Below are 12,876 nucleotides of genomic sequence, written 5' to 3' on the forward strand. Positions count from 1 at the left end.
TACTACATATGCAGCCTTCATAAGCTGAATCATTTAGCTGTAAATCAGTTACACGTTTTTAGAATAAAATTCAAATAGGTAATTGCAAATAGGTATAGTCTGCAAAAACAGGACAGTAAGGACAAGTATGAATATGAAAAAATAAAAAGGTGTGTGAATAAATATACCTCTTCCTCCTTACCACACAGAATGCATTATGTAAAGCTTTCAGCATAACATTAAAGAAAATGACAAGTGGAAGAATGGCAATTATTTTCTTTAATGAAGAAAATATGATTTGTAACCTTGAAAGAGTAACTTTTTTATCCAGTCTGGAGGACTAAACCCAAGCTTTACACAGATTTGCAGCCAGCCTCTGATATTTTCATGTACAACCAAATACTTCAGGCAGCACATTTAATTTAGGAACTTTCACTGTTTTTCTTTTTAGAGACTCATGTTTACATTCAAACTTTAAAGAATAAAAAAGATACAAAGCTTACAGATCAAAGAACTTGCCACCCTCTGTACCAGCCCTAAAACATTCTTTTGCTTTCTCTCTGTATGAACAAGATGCCAAGGATTACGTGATTAATGCAGTTGCTTTTCCATGTCATGAACCCAACGCTCAAAAGTAACGTACGAGTTTGGAGAGGCTTTTTATTTAGACAACTGAAAACAGTTAAACATTCAGAAGCAGCATACAATGAAACAAAACCCAAACCAAATACTTTTAAGTACATAATCCCTTCTTTTCAACTAGAGCCAATTTTTCCAACTTTCAAGAAAAAAAAAAAGGTAAAAGCCATTGTACCTCTTCTTTGTAATAATGAAAACACACTACAATGAGTCTAATTGAGATTGGAGAGACTGGATCTTGGCTTGCACACTTCTTTGAAAAGACAGTAGGCAGTTATGCCAAAAAGCCAGCAGAACTCTACTACTTGTCTTTTGGGTTTTTATTTGGATGCTCAGTTCTCTTACAGACAACACCTAGCCAGTTCCACCGCATTCTCATCAATTACTGCCCATCTTTGCCCCACGCAGGGAGCGCACTCTGGAAGGCTGCTGTCTGTCACTGCTCACTTGATTTAGTCTCGCATGTCCACGTGTCACATAACAGCTGCAGTAATCAGGCTTTCACTTCAGGAGTTGAGCTGTACACTGTATCTGAGTTTTCAGAGGCAATCTCTTCTGCAACTAAATAAAAAGGGTGTTATTTAACTTCATTTTAGATATAGAAACCAAGGAAGTGTTGCAGGGATTGCTTAAAGAGACCAGTTCAGTTTGCTTTCCCATTCAATCTGACCCAGCTGTTCTACCCCATCTGTTGTGCCTGCACAGCTCCAGTCACCAGTCTGACACTTACCACATAATCAGTGTCAGGCAAATGCATTCAAAGATCTTTTGAAAAGAGTCAAAAATACCAGAAAGCACTTGAGGGGAAGTACTTCTTTCATACTAAGGAATGCTATCATCTTGACTATCTTTTAACACTGAGGCAGTTGAAGCTGACAGTTCAGTTCATTACCTATTTCCTCCTCTGCAGTTCCTGGAAGGGTAGTCCTTGCTTTTGCTGCTTCTGCATTCTCCTCTTCTGCAGAGAAAGTAGAAAAACAGTCAATACCTTCAGTTCCACCCACTCACCTTAATTAAAAAAAAGTAATTTCCATGTATTTCAGTGTTGAGGAGAAACACTTGAGCAAGCAATTCTATTAATGAATATCCACATGTTGTTATTGCCTCCCTCTCCCCAAGCTGAAAGAACCAGAGTACAGTATAAAAGAAAATGACCATCCACACTTCTAGAGTCTCTCTTTCAGGATTACAAAAGTGCTATCACATATTTCTTACTCTTTAACATAAAAATACATCAGGCTCTTGGCTTAAATACCCAACAAAGTGTCTATATTGAAAAAGCTTATGGGTGTGATGTGAACTGCTTACAGAACAGCTATAAAGTACATCCTTCAATCTAACAGATATGAGTAGATAGAAACCCTCAGCAGACAGGAATCACTGTATGAAACTCAGTGTTTAGCACTAATGACACACATCACTTCAAAAGTGCACACAGGGTTGCCAAGTTTCCCCAGGACCCAGCACACACTTACCAGGAACTACACACTTCCAAAGGCCATAGGTTTTCCCTACTGTTGTCTGCCACAGCCTTAGTGTGCCATCCTCAGAGCCACTTGCATATAACTCTCCATCGGGGCTAAACCTCACGCAGTGGATGGGACCAAAGTGCCCTTTGTAAGATTCTGAAGGGAACACGTCAAGACTGTCAATTGCAAATTTCAGCCAACAACTGAAACTTAAGTACAAACCGATCAGTTTCTGATACAAAACAGAGTATCCATGAATGGGTGTGTCAGCAATGGCTACTTTAAGCATTTAATAATTAAGATATTAATGTTTCATTAACTGCAAGGAAAAAGGTGCTTAGTTATTCTAGACAAAACTGCAAAGCAAGCCAGCAGCACTGAGTACACGTGCTGTGTTCCTTCAACCACTCCTTCCACTTTTAAATGAGGACTGGATCAGTAAGAAAATATGCTTTTTCTGAAACAAGTTTGGCCAACACATCATATATTTTCATAAAATCTTGTAACTCACATATCTAATGAACAGTATGACAATTCAGCATACAGCTATTATTGCAATACAGAATGAGAATTTCTTTTCATGCTACGCTAAGACCTCATTTGAGTACAACAGTTTCATTTACTGGTCATTATTTTATTAACACCTATTTTATAATTATAGGAGACAAACATACCTAATTCTTCTCCTGTATTATAGTCATATTTATAGAGTTTAAAATCTTCACCACCTGCAACCAAACATTCTTTTGCAGGGTGAAGCGATGCAGAATTGATTGTAGCAGGTGCTTCAAATGATTTAATCTGCTCTAGACTGAGGGAGAAAAGTTTGTTAATGAAATTCACATTTTAAAAAATACTGAGAGCAAAGAAACTGTGATTCCACTAACCTCAACTGCTTTTCCCAGAAATAAATTTCAACCCCAGAGTTTCTAAAACAAGTTTTGATACTTGCAAATCACGCTTGTCAAGTTAGAAATGAGTTTAGAATAAGCAAAACAAAGCTCACACATACAGAACTACTTTCTGGAATATGTTTAAGCATGTAATTTCCTTTCTTGAAACATCAGAGATGCCAGTTTAGACAACTTGGTGACTCTGGCCTTGTACAGCCAGTTTTTACCCACAAGAAGCCCATTACTCCACCTGTGAAAACTGGGAGTTGTGGACTCACGTTTCTGCACTATGAAAAGCAATAGTCTTCCCATAGGTTATCACCAGTATCTGTCCTTCTGGAACATACTCCATGCTGCTCACTGACATGGCCACACTTAGTGACTTCACCTCAGTCATGGTACTCCGGTCCCACAGGCTTAAAAGGAAACAAAAAGGGGAAAAAAAGACTCTCAGACTTCTGCAAATCAAACAATTTCCACCTCACATCCATGGCAAAACCTGCATCAAAAAAGGCACCCATCAAAGGAATGCGGTTTGATTCCACAGGTACTTCAGATCTTCAGTGGCTTTATCTGCATTCTCACCTAGGCCAGGATTAAGACACATTCCCAATTTTAAAGTACTTTTATCTTTGCAGCTTAATGCTACAAAATTAAATGATATATACAAACACAATTTAACTACTCAAAGATTCTCCTGAAGATTAAAAATCTTGGTTTAAGTCTTCTAAACAACAGACCTTGAAGATTCTATTCTGTCTTTTTATTTCAAAAGACAAAGAGTTACTAATCCCAGTTTACAGAGGTTCATTGAGGATAATAAAGTTTCATATCTAGCAGTGCAAGAAGTATCTAAGCAGAAATAAAAATCTTTATTCATTAGCTGACTGCTGCATTTCTATTCTTACAATCTGGATGAAAACAAACAGGACTAGGCTCTTGATTATCTTCAACACCAGGAAACCAAGAAGAAAAAGCAGCAATAGCTCAGCACAGTGTGTACACAAGAGACCTCATCTATGAATTCATCTTCTTCAGGATTACAAAAGTCATAAATTTATTTTATGCTGTTCTAACAGACCACCTCTTCTTATCAGGAAGAACACATCTATAAGAAGCAAACATTTATGGGGAAATCAGAACTATTACCACAATGATCTCTGACAGCAGAACAGAGCCGTATCAGGCATGCAGCTACAATCATCTAGGATCAGGTAACTTGTGTAATCATATCCTTTACCAAAAGAACACAACTTCATCCTCACATAGAGCATGACAATAAAGAAAGTTTAAAGTTACTTTTTCTTACCGCACAGTTTTATCATCAGCTGAAAGAATCTGTTTGTCATCACTGCTCCACAAGGCCTTTTTAATGCCAGAAGTATGTCCACTGACAACATCAGGTTCTTAAAAGAAAGCCAAATATTTTAATAAATGTAACAAAATGAAAAAAACACCATGCAGCAGTTTGGGGGCTTCCTTAAGCTACACAGATTTCCATCTACTAGAGACTGTAGAATTACTTCAAGCACTTAGGACTTTATTTGTAGATCTTATTTCAGGAACAATAATAAATAAATAAAATAAATGCAAAGTGGTTATCTGATTGCCTAGCTTTCAAAAACTTCACTAGGTGAACATCGATGTTCTCTGGCTTCCTATCAACCATCAAAATGTCAGATAACTACATTTAATTAATTTTAATTAATTAGACCAATTTCTAGCATGTCTGCACTGAAGGGAAACATGCTCTGCTTGATGTCTCATTCCTGGAATTGTGCAAGATCAGGTTGGATGGGGCTTTAATCAGACCACAGAAGAGGGTTTGGAACCAGGTGATCTCCAACCCAAGCAATTCTGGACCCTTATATACCAAAAGCTTATGGACATTACATTTGTAAAACAACCCTCAACATTGTTCTTAGTGATTCATCTCAGAAGTTTTATTTAACTCAAAAAAGCCCCCAAGAGTCAGTTTTAAAAGCAGACTCACCTGCTTCTGGCTTGCTCAAGTCATAGATACGCAAGAGCTTATCTTGTCCACCTGTTAACAGATAATTGCTATCCTGAAACAGAAGTTATAGAGAGTCAACTCTACTTTGAATCAAAATACAGCCTTTGTCTGTGAGTTAAAATCACAGCTTTTTCTCTCAGACAGCCTTTACACATTGTTATATTAACCCTACAATCTTAAAAATTAGCAGCACTACTTTAGATTATTTACCTGTTAAGATATACAACAAAAAAAAGCAAAAAAGTAAATAATAGCAAAACATGCTCAAGAGCTTATTTCCCTGGTGAGTAAGGTATAAAGGTTTCTCATACCTGTGTAAAATCCACACTTTTGACAATGTGTTTGTGAGCCAGTGTGATCAGTTCATCGCCTGACACAGCATCCCACACTTTGCTAAACAGCAAGAGGAAATATTCATATTTTAGAAGCACCAGCACAAATCAACCTGGACAGTCAGATGAATTTGTAAGCAATCTTTCCTGATGCCATCACAATATTTTATCCTAAGTGCTACATTCTTGTAAGTTGTAACCTAGTTAGTCAATAAGAATATTTTATATATTTTTACTAGAGCTTTCTTTGGACTATCCCACCACTCTCCTTTATGCTCTTCCTCAGGACCATGCAAACCAATTAACACTTTAGTTTGAAGACAAAGGTGGCTCTTCTCTGCAACTTCATTAATATAGTTTACCCTCTACTAACAAGATTCAACTTGCAAAATATTCATTAATACTGCAAGCAGCACAAACAACATCGAAGAACTAATTCACCAGAAGTTTCATGTAATGGAAAGAGGCTAACTGGTAGATGAAAAATAAAAAGCCCCCTCTCAACTCTGCTATAACTACAGTGCCAGAGATGAGAGCTGCACAGAAAAGTAAAAGGAAACCAGGATGATAATTAAGCACATCAAGAAGCAATCACAGTTGCTCATCATGACACAATTAACAGTAGCTACTTTGAAGAAGATAAAAATCTAGGTTTTAATTTGGCTAGCCAAAAATAAGCTAACAGTTACTAAAGAAAAATGAATCCGTAATTTAGCACAGCTATGTTGTCACCAAAGAGCTACAGAACAAAAACCAAAACACAGACCATGAAAACAGTCCATCACTTACGCTGTAAAATCTGCTGCTGCTGTAGCTGCTTTAGTGGCATCTGTGTTCAGGGTGGCACCCCAAACAGCACCTTTGTGGCCCAGAAACGTGCCAATCCAGTCTCCCGTGTCCCCCTGGCGCAGCATAGGCTTGCCATCTTCACAGAAACAAAACCAGTATTCAGGTGACACGGTAAAAGAGAGAGGCAGCAGTTTTTTAAATTAAAAAAATATTCCCTTGCACCAGCACGTGGAAATGCCCCATACTTTACAAAGCCACTCTTTGCAGGGGGGTTTAGCTGTAGAGTTTGGATGTGCAGCTGTACTTGCTGCATGCATCTAAACTGTACTGATATTCAAATGCTGCTGCAAATGAGATAAAAGTACCCTGGTACAAGTCTGTAACTTTGTCTTAACACAGAAGGAAGGTAGAAAGGAACATTTCATTTAGGTTTTATTTCTACTAAAGTTTTCTTCAGCTAAGACAGATTTGGTTTGCTCTTTTTTCACATTGGAACATATGAAGTCACCAGTATGTAGAAACAAGTCTCGTGGCTGCAGTGAGGAAGTAGTAATAGAAATGAAGTAGCAATAGAAAGCCTTTCCTATCATCAGTTTTTTCTGGAAGGCTATCAAAGAGTTGTTCACACGAGATGCAGAGCTGAACTGGAAGCCCTTCAAGGCAGGAAAGGAATGCCCTTTAAGACGTATGCATGCAAAATGTTAAAATACACATGCACGAAGATAAAATGCTATTTCCACAGTGAATAAAGAGTTCATCAGGGCAAGGCAGCTGCCCTGGCCAAAGCAGAGCTCGCTTTAGGCGATGGGAAGGGAAGTTTTACAAACAAACCACTCCGGAGACCCCCAGCAGCCGGGATCCCCGCGGGGCGCATGAGGGCTCCCACACCCCCGGCTCACCCGGCAGCGAAGCACCGGGAAAGCATCCCGGCTGTGCTCTCCCTTCGCCATTCCAGAGCACACCGAGGCGGTGCCACATCCCCAGGACAGGGCCGGGACAGCCCCGACCCGCTCCCGCCCCTCCGGCACCCCTCGGGCCGGCGACGCGCGGCCTACGAGCGGCGGGGCTCCCCCACGCCCGCCGCCGGGCCGCGGCATCCCGAACAAAGCGGCGCCGTCCCGCTCACCCTTGCAGGCGCTGATGAGGAAATATCCGTAGGGGGTGACGCCGCTGAAGGCCAGGTCCACCACGGGCCGCGTGTGGCCGGAGCAGGTGAGCGGGGTCTGCCTCATGGCCATGGCGGCGGCGGCGGCGGGGGCCTGGGCAGGGCACGAGTCCGGCGGCCCGGCGGGAGCGGCGGCGGCGGCGGCGGGGGAAGTGACGGGCAGGAAGCGCTTCCCGGCGGACGCGCGTCACGCGCGGGGGCGCGGCCGCCGCAGCACCGCCCGCCGGGGGGACGGGCCCGCGCTGGTCCGCTCCGGGAGGGAGCGCAGGGCTGCCGGCTGTCCTCTGCATCCCTTATCCTGCTCCGTGAGGGAACGGCGGGGTGCCGGCTGTCCTCTGCATCCGCCATCCCTCCATGAGAGGACAGCGGGCTGCTAGCTGTCCTCTGCATCCCGCATCCTTCCATGAGGGAATAGGGGGCTGCTGGCTGTGCTCTGCATCCCTCATCCCTCCATGAGGGTACAGCGGGCTGCTCGCCGTACTCTGCATCCCTCATCCCGCTCCATGAGGGGACAGTGGGCTGCTGGCTGTCCTCTGCAACTCTCATTCCTCCATGAGGGGACAGCGGGCTGCTCACTGTCCTCTTCATCCCTCATCCCGCTCCGTGAGGGAACAGCGAGCTCTTCCCCTTCTCGTTCATCCCTCATCCCGCTCCATGAGGAAACAGCGAGCTCCTCCTCGTCCCGTTCATCCCTCATCCCACTCCATGAGGGAACAGCGAGCTCCTCCTCGTCCCGTTCATCCCTCATCCCTCTCCATGAGGGAACAGCGAGCTCCTCGCCGTCCTCTTCATCCCTCATCCCGCTCCATGAGGGAACAGCGAACTCCTCGCCGTCCTCTTCATCCCTCATCCCGCTCCATGAGGGAACAGCGAGCTCCTCGCCGTCCTCTTCATCCCTCATCCACTCCTTGAGTAGCGGCGGCATCCCGGTCCCATTCAGCCACCGTCTCTCTCCATGAGTAAATAGCCAGCTCCTCCGAGTCCTGTTCATCCCTCATCCCGCTCCTTCGGGGAATAGCGACCACATCCCCGTCCCGTTCATCCACCATCCCGCTTCCCGAGGGAGTCACGACCTTATCGCCATCCCGTTCATCCTGTCAGGAAAATTAATCCACATACACCAGAGGTTTATGTCCAAAGAGGAGGCAGAGGAGTCCTGTAACTGTATTCGAATAAAGAGAGAGGTCATGGGCATTTTCCGTGAGGTCTCTCAAATTGTTAGAGAATGCAGCCTCCTTTTTATCCTAATTTCCAGGCTTTTTATTCCATTTCCCTCTCTCTTCCCCCATCAGCTGAGGTACTTCAGAGGTGTAGACTTCCCAAATCGCTTCGTATACACCCCTTTCTAATGTGTAGCCCTCCCTTTTCTTTTTTCCTTGTGTTCTTTTTCTCTAAATCCAGAGGTTTAGCACAGACTTGAGTAAGTAGCAATCTCTGCCAATTCATGGAATTTATGGTTCCACCACATTGCTTCTTTCACTCTCAGTATCTGGCCTTGTCTACCATCAGGCCCACAGTTTGTTTGTAAAGACATCTCCTCATTCCTTTTACAGAATTCACAGAATCACAGAATGACTGGGTTGGAGGAGACCTTAAAGATCATCGAGTCCAACCCTGCCCCAACACCTCAACTCAACCCTGGCACTTGGTGCCACATCCAGGCTTTGTTAAACACACCCAGGGATGGTGACTGCACCACCTCCCTGGGCAGCCATTCCAGAGCTTTATCACCCTTTCTGTGAACAACTTTTTCCTAATATCCAACCTGTATTTCCCTTGGTGCAGCTTGAGGCTGTGTGCTCTGGTTCTGTCAGTGCTGCCTGGAGAAAGAGACGAACCCCACCTGACTAGAGCCACTTTTCAGGGAGTTGTAGAGAGCGATAAGGTCACCCCTGAGTCTCCTTTTCTCCAGGCTGAGCACCCCCAGCTCCCTCAGTGGTCCCTCAGAGGGTTTATGTTCCCAGCCCCTCACCAACCTTGTTGCCCCCTCTGGAAGTTCTTGAGCATCTCAATGTCCTTCCCAAACTGAGGGGCCAGAACTGGACACAGCACTCGAGGTGTGGCCTCACCAGTGCCAGGTACAGGGGAAGAATTATCTCCCTTCTCCTGCTGGCCACACCGTTCCTGATCCAGGCCAGGAGCCATTTGCCTTCTTGGCCACCAGGGCACTCTGCTGGCTCGTGTTCAGTCACTGTTGACCAGTCCCCCCAGATCCCTTTCTGCCTGGGCACTGTAACTCTGCTGGCTCGTGTTCAGTCACTGTTGACCTGTCCTCCCAGATCCCTTTCTGCCTGGGCACTATAACATTGCGGGGGTTTACTGTGGCCAAAATACAGGACTGGGCACTTGGATTTATTAAACTTCATCCTGTTAGACTCTGCCCATCCATTCAGCTGATCCCAGTCTCTCTGCAGAACCCTCCAACAGATGGACACACGCTCCCAGCTTAGTGTCATCCACAAATATGCTAATGAAAGACTCAATCCCCTCATCCATGTCATCAATAAAAATTTTAAACAGAACTGGCCTCTCATCCTGAGGGAACAGTGACCTCCTCACCATTCCATCCATCCACAGGCAAACAAGGTTCCTCAGTGCCCTGCGCTCTCCTAAACCAAGAGCAAGCAACTCTTGCCAAAAGGCAGCCCAGCCCTTTCTGCTCCCCTCCCAGCTCACTGATCACCAGGAAGGTGATGGGAAAGCCCTGAAGGATGTGGGGATTTCAGGGATAGCAGCACCCGCCCCTTTGGGTATTTTTATGCCAAAGACAAGCTGATGGTGCTGTCTGGACCTGCCCTCAGCAGCTCTAAGGATAGCACTTCGGAATGTGTCACTGCCCTTACCCAAAGATGAGGGGAGTGGTGTTTTTCTCTTAATCTAGAATCAGAATGATTGGCAGTTAATCATCTCCTTTTTCTCTTAAGCCTTACAACCAGGAAAAGTATTTAAATCATTAACCTAATGATTTAAATAGGAGCTAACTACAGGTTTCCACACCTTTCTTATTTAAAAGATAGGCACCTTGTTTCACGTTCTTCTGGTATTTTATTTCTCACCCCAAGGTTCTCAGAAATAACTCCTAAAAGTTTTGTAACTTCATGACTCATTTTCAGGCATACTGACACTGTATCATAGAGCAACAGTTTTTCCGTTCAAAGCCACAGGTTGCCACGTGGACCTTTCCAGTGTCTTTAAGATTTTCTGGATTTTATCCAAACAAAATTTTATTGCTTCTACATTTTTATTTTTCAAAATCTTATCTAAGCATAGTCCCCTTGCTAGAAATGCTGTTTGGGTTTACATTTTTACAAACTCTTCTGGTAACTGATGTTGTCAACTTTTTCAGTGGAAAAAAAAAATGATCCTAAGGGACAGTACAAAGAAAAACTTTGTACTAAGTTTAAATTACCTGCTTAGAATTCAAGGTTGAGAAACAGAAAGAATTGGAAGATTGCGTCTGGGGAAGTTTACTTTTAATGATTTCACAGCTTAATTGATTTTGTCTTCTCTTAAATGGAGCGTGATTTTCCACCTGCACAAAGCTTATGACATCCACTTAGGATGACACAAAATCCTTAACAGACACAGAAAAGCAAAAGTATTTCAAATTTCCCAGTAAGTAGCTGAAAATCAGAAAAGGAGAAAAATTATGGACATGGGAAACCTATGAAATCTAGACATCCCACTAGGCCAAGCAGAACTACAGGGTATTGGAAAATATGACTAAGAACATATGGAATTAATTCTGAAAATAAACCTGTCTACATTTTTTCTTAAAGTCTCCAAAGCTGGTGCTACGCCTAACTCAGGATTCAATCAGACTGTTTCTTTAGCAGCAGTCTGACTTTCTCCCTGGTAGCACCTCCACTTAAATACTTTATTCCCCACAGTCTGAAAAAGTTTGCTTTAAAAATAATTTTTTTAAAAAAATAAAACTAATTCTGTGCCCTCCAAGGGCACAACCCTCTGTAGCTGCTTTGTTTAATACAGATTTTTTTAGAGGAGGTAGAAACTGTGAAGTACGCTTAAATTTTTCAAGAAAATCTAGACATGGTAGAAGAAAAAGAAGGGAAGATGAAAAAAAAAGTTATTCCTTACAAATGGAAGTTTATCAAGCTTAAAATAAAAAAAAATAGGTATTACTGAGATTTATTATTTTAAAAAGTGCAACTATGTGTCGTATTCCAGTGATTGAATTCTCTCAGAAATGTTGCTGACAATAAATAAAGTTATCCTATTGAAACGTTACGATTCTAGTGCTATGATTACAATGAATAATGCAGAAAGTCAACTAAATAGATGTGTTAATTATACATATTTACATTTCCAAAGACTCCTTTCTTCTCTTGCATGTATCAGAGTTGGAAATACATTGTCTCACCGCTGAGTGGAGCTCCTTACGTATTTATTAGTGCAGTGAAGCTCTGACCGAGTTCCCACTGCGGAGTGACCATGGGATGGTTATTTCAGCTCGTGCCTGGCAGCTGTGTGGGCACAGCACTCGAGAAGTTACTAAATGCTTAATTCTCTAAAATTAATTAGCTATATAGGTAAATGGAAATCTCCAAGGCACAGCAGCAGGGCAGACCCTTTGTTAGTAGACCTCAGACATGAGTTATTTTAATGAATGGTGAAACATTCAATGTAGTCTCTGGGCACACTGATTTCTCTACATTTTTTTCCTTTTTTTTTTTTTTTTTTTTTTTTTTTTTTCTTCACTAATCTCTACAGCTAATTTAGAGGGGAAAAAAAGAATTAAAGAAAAAGAAGAGGACTTGCTGTTAGCTGAAGGATGATGTGTTACAGATGCTGCGTGCAGATATGTGAGAGCAGTTGCAGAGCTTGTTGCTGGGTTTCCACCGAGGGGATAATTAAAAATGAGTGCCAGCCTTGAGCAGTCAATTAGCACTGAGTAACAAGATGAAAGATAAAAGGCAGATGTAATCATATTTCACAAATAATACATCAGTGTGCCTCTAGTCTAAGAATCCTTTCTAAATCAGCTTTTCACAGCAAGTGAACATATTTTTTTCTAGTTTCCTGCGGCTTCTTTTAGCATTCATCTAGGGAATGTGAGTGCTGGACCACAGACACTCTTCTGGTGGGTTTCTGTGGTAGGACAGTCTACTACAGTGTACCCTGAGAACGTTTGGGTAGAAATTGGGGATCCATTTCTGTTTCTTGGTGCGAGTTTGGTAGTACAATTTATCTGTGTGATAGAGGCCAAGGGGATTAGACAGGAAAATGGGATGTAGAGGAATAGGGAAGAGTGTGAAGAGGAGTTTGAGGCAGCAGCAAGGAGAAGTGGTTTAGCAGGAGAAATGGAAGCTGGACAGGAGGATAAATGGGAGATTTATCAATTGTGTACCTCACAGTTGCATTTGTACCTTTTTTCCTGCCTCTTCTGGTGAGGTCACATATAAGATCAATTCTTTAACCACCATGTTAGTGCCAGGATCTCAAAACTATTTGCTCTTATGAGGAGAACATTGTTCCTAACATTGTCAGGAGCCTTTCCATCTGTCTGGAGGGCAGGGGTCCAGCACGTTCAGATCATGCACTAGACACAGAATGATAAAACCAATAAGGGATATTT

General features: G+C 42.7%; 1 protein-coding gene across 1 annotated transcript; it reads right to left on the reverse strand.

Moving 5' to 3' along the window:
* Positions 1-241: 241 nt before the first annotated feature.
* On the reverse strand, positions 242-7,443 carry LOC120501655 (serine/threonine kinase receptor associated protein). Its single transcript, XM_039708219.1, has 10 exons — positions 7,242-7,443; positions 6,116-6,251; positions 5,306-5,387; positions 4,974-5,046; positions 4,290-4,386; positions 3,259-3,396; positions 2,762-2,898; positions 2,094-2,243; positions 1,511-1,576; positions 242-1,179 (listed from the first exon to the last, which is right to left on the reverse strand). Exons 1-10 carry the CDS (start codon positions 7,351-7,353, stop codon positions 1,112-1,114), a joined length of 1,059 nt encoding a protein of 352 aa, XP_039564153.1. The 5' UTR covers positions 7,354-7,443; the 3' UTR covers positions 242-1,111.
* Positions 7,444-12,876: the final 5,433 nt, after the last annotated feature.

This window comes from Passer montanus, unplaced genomic scaffold (genome assembly GCF_014805655.1).
Source record: "Passer montanus isolate IOZ18808 unplaced genomic scaffold, ASM1480565v1 scaffold20, whole genome shotgun sequence".
In the NCBI taxonomy this organism is placed as follows: Eukaryota; Metazoa; Chordata; class Aves; order Passeriformes; family Passeridae; genus Passer; species Passer montanus.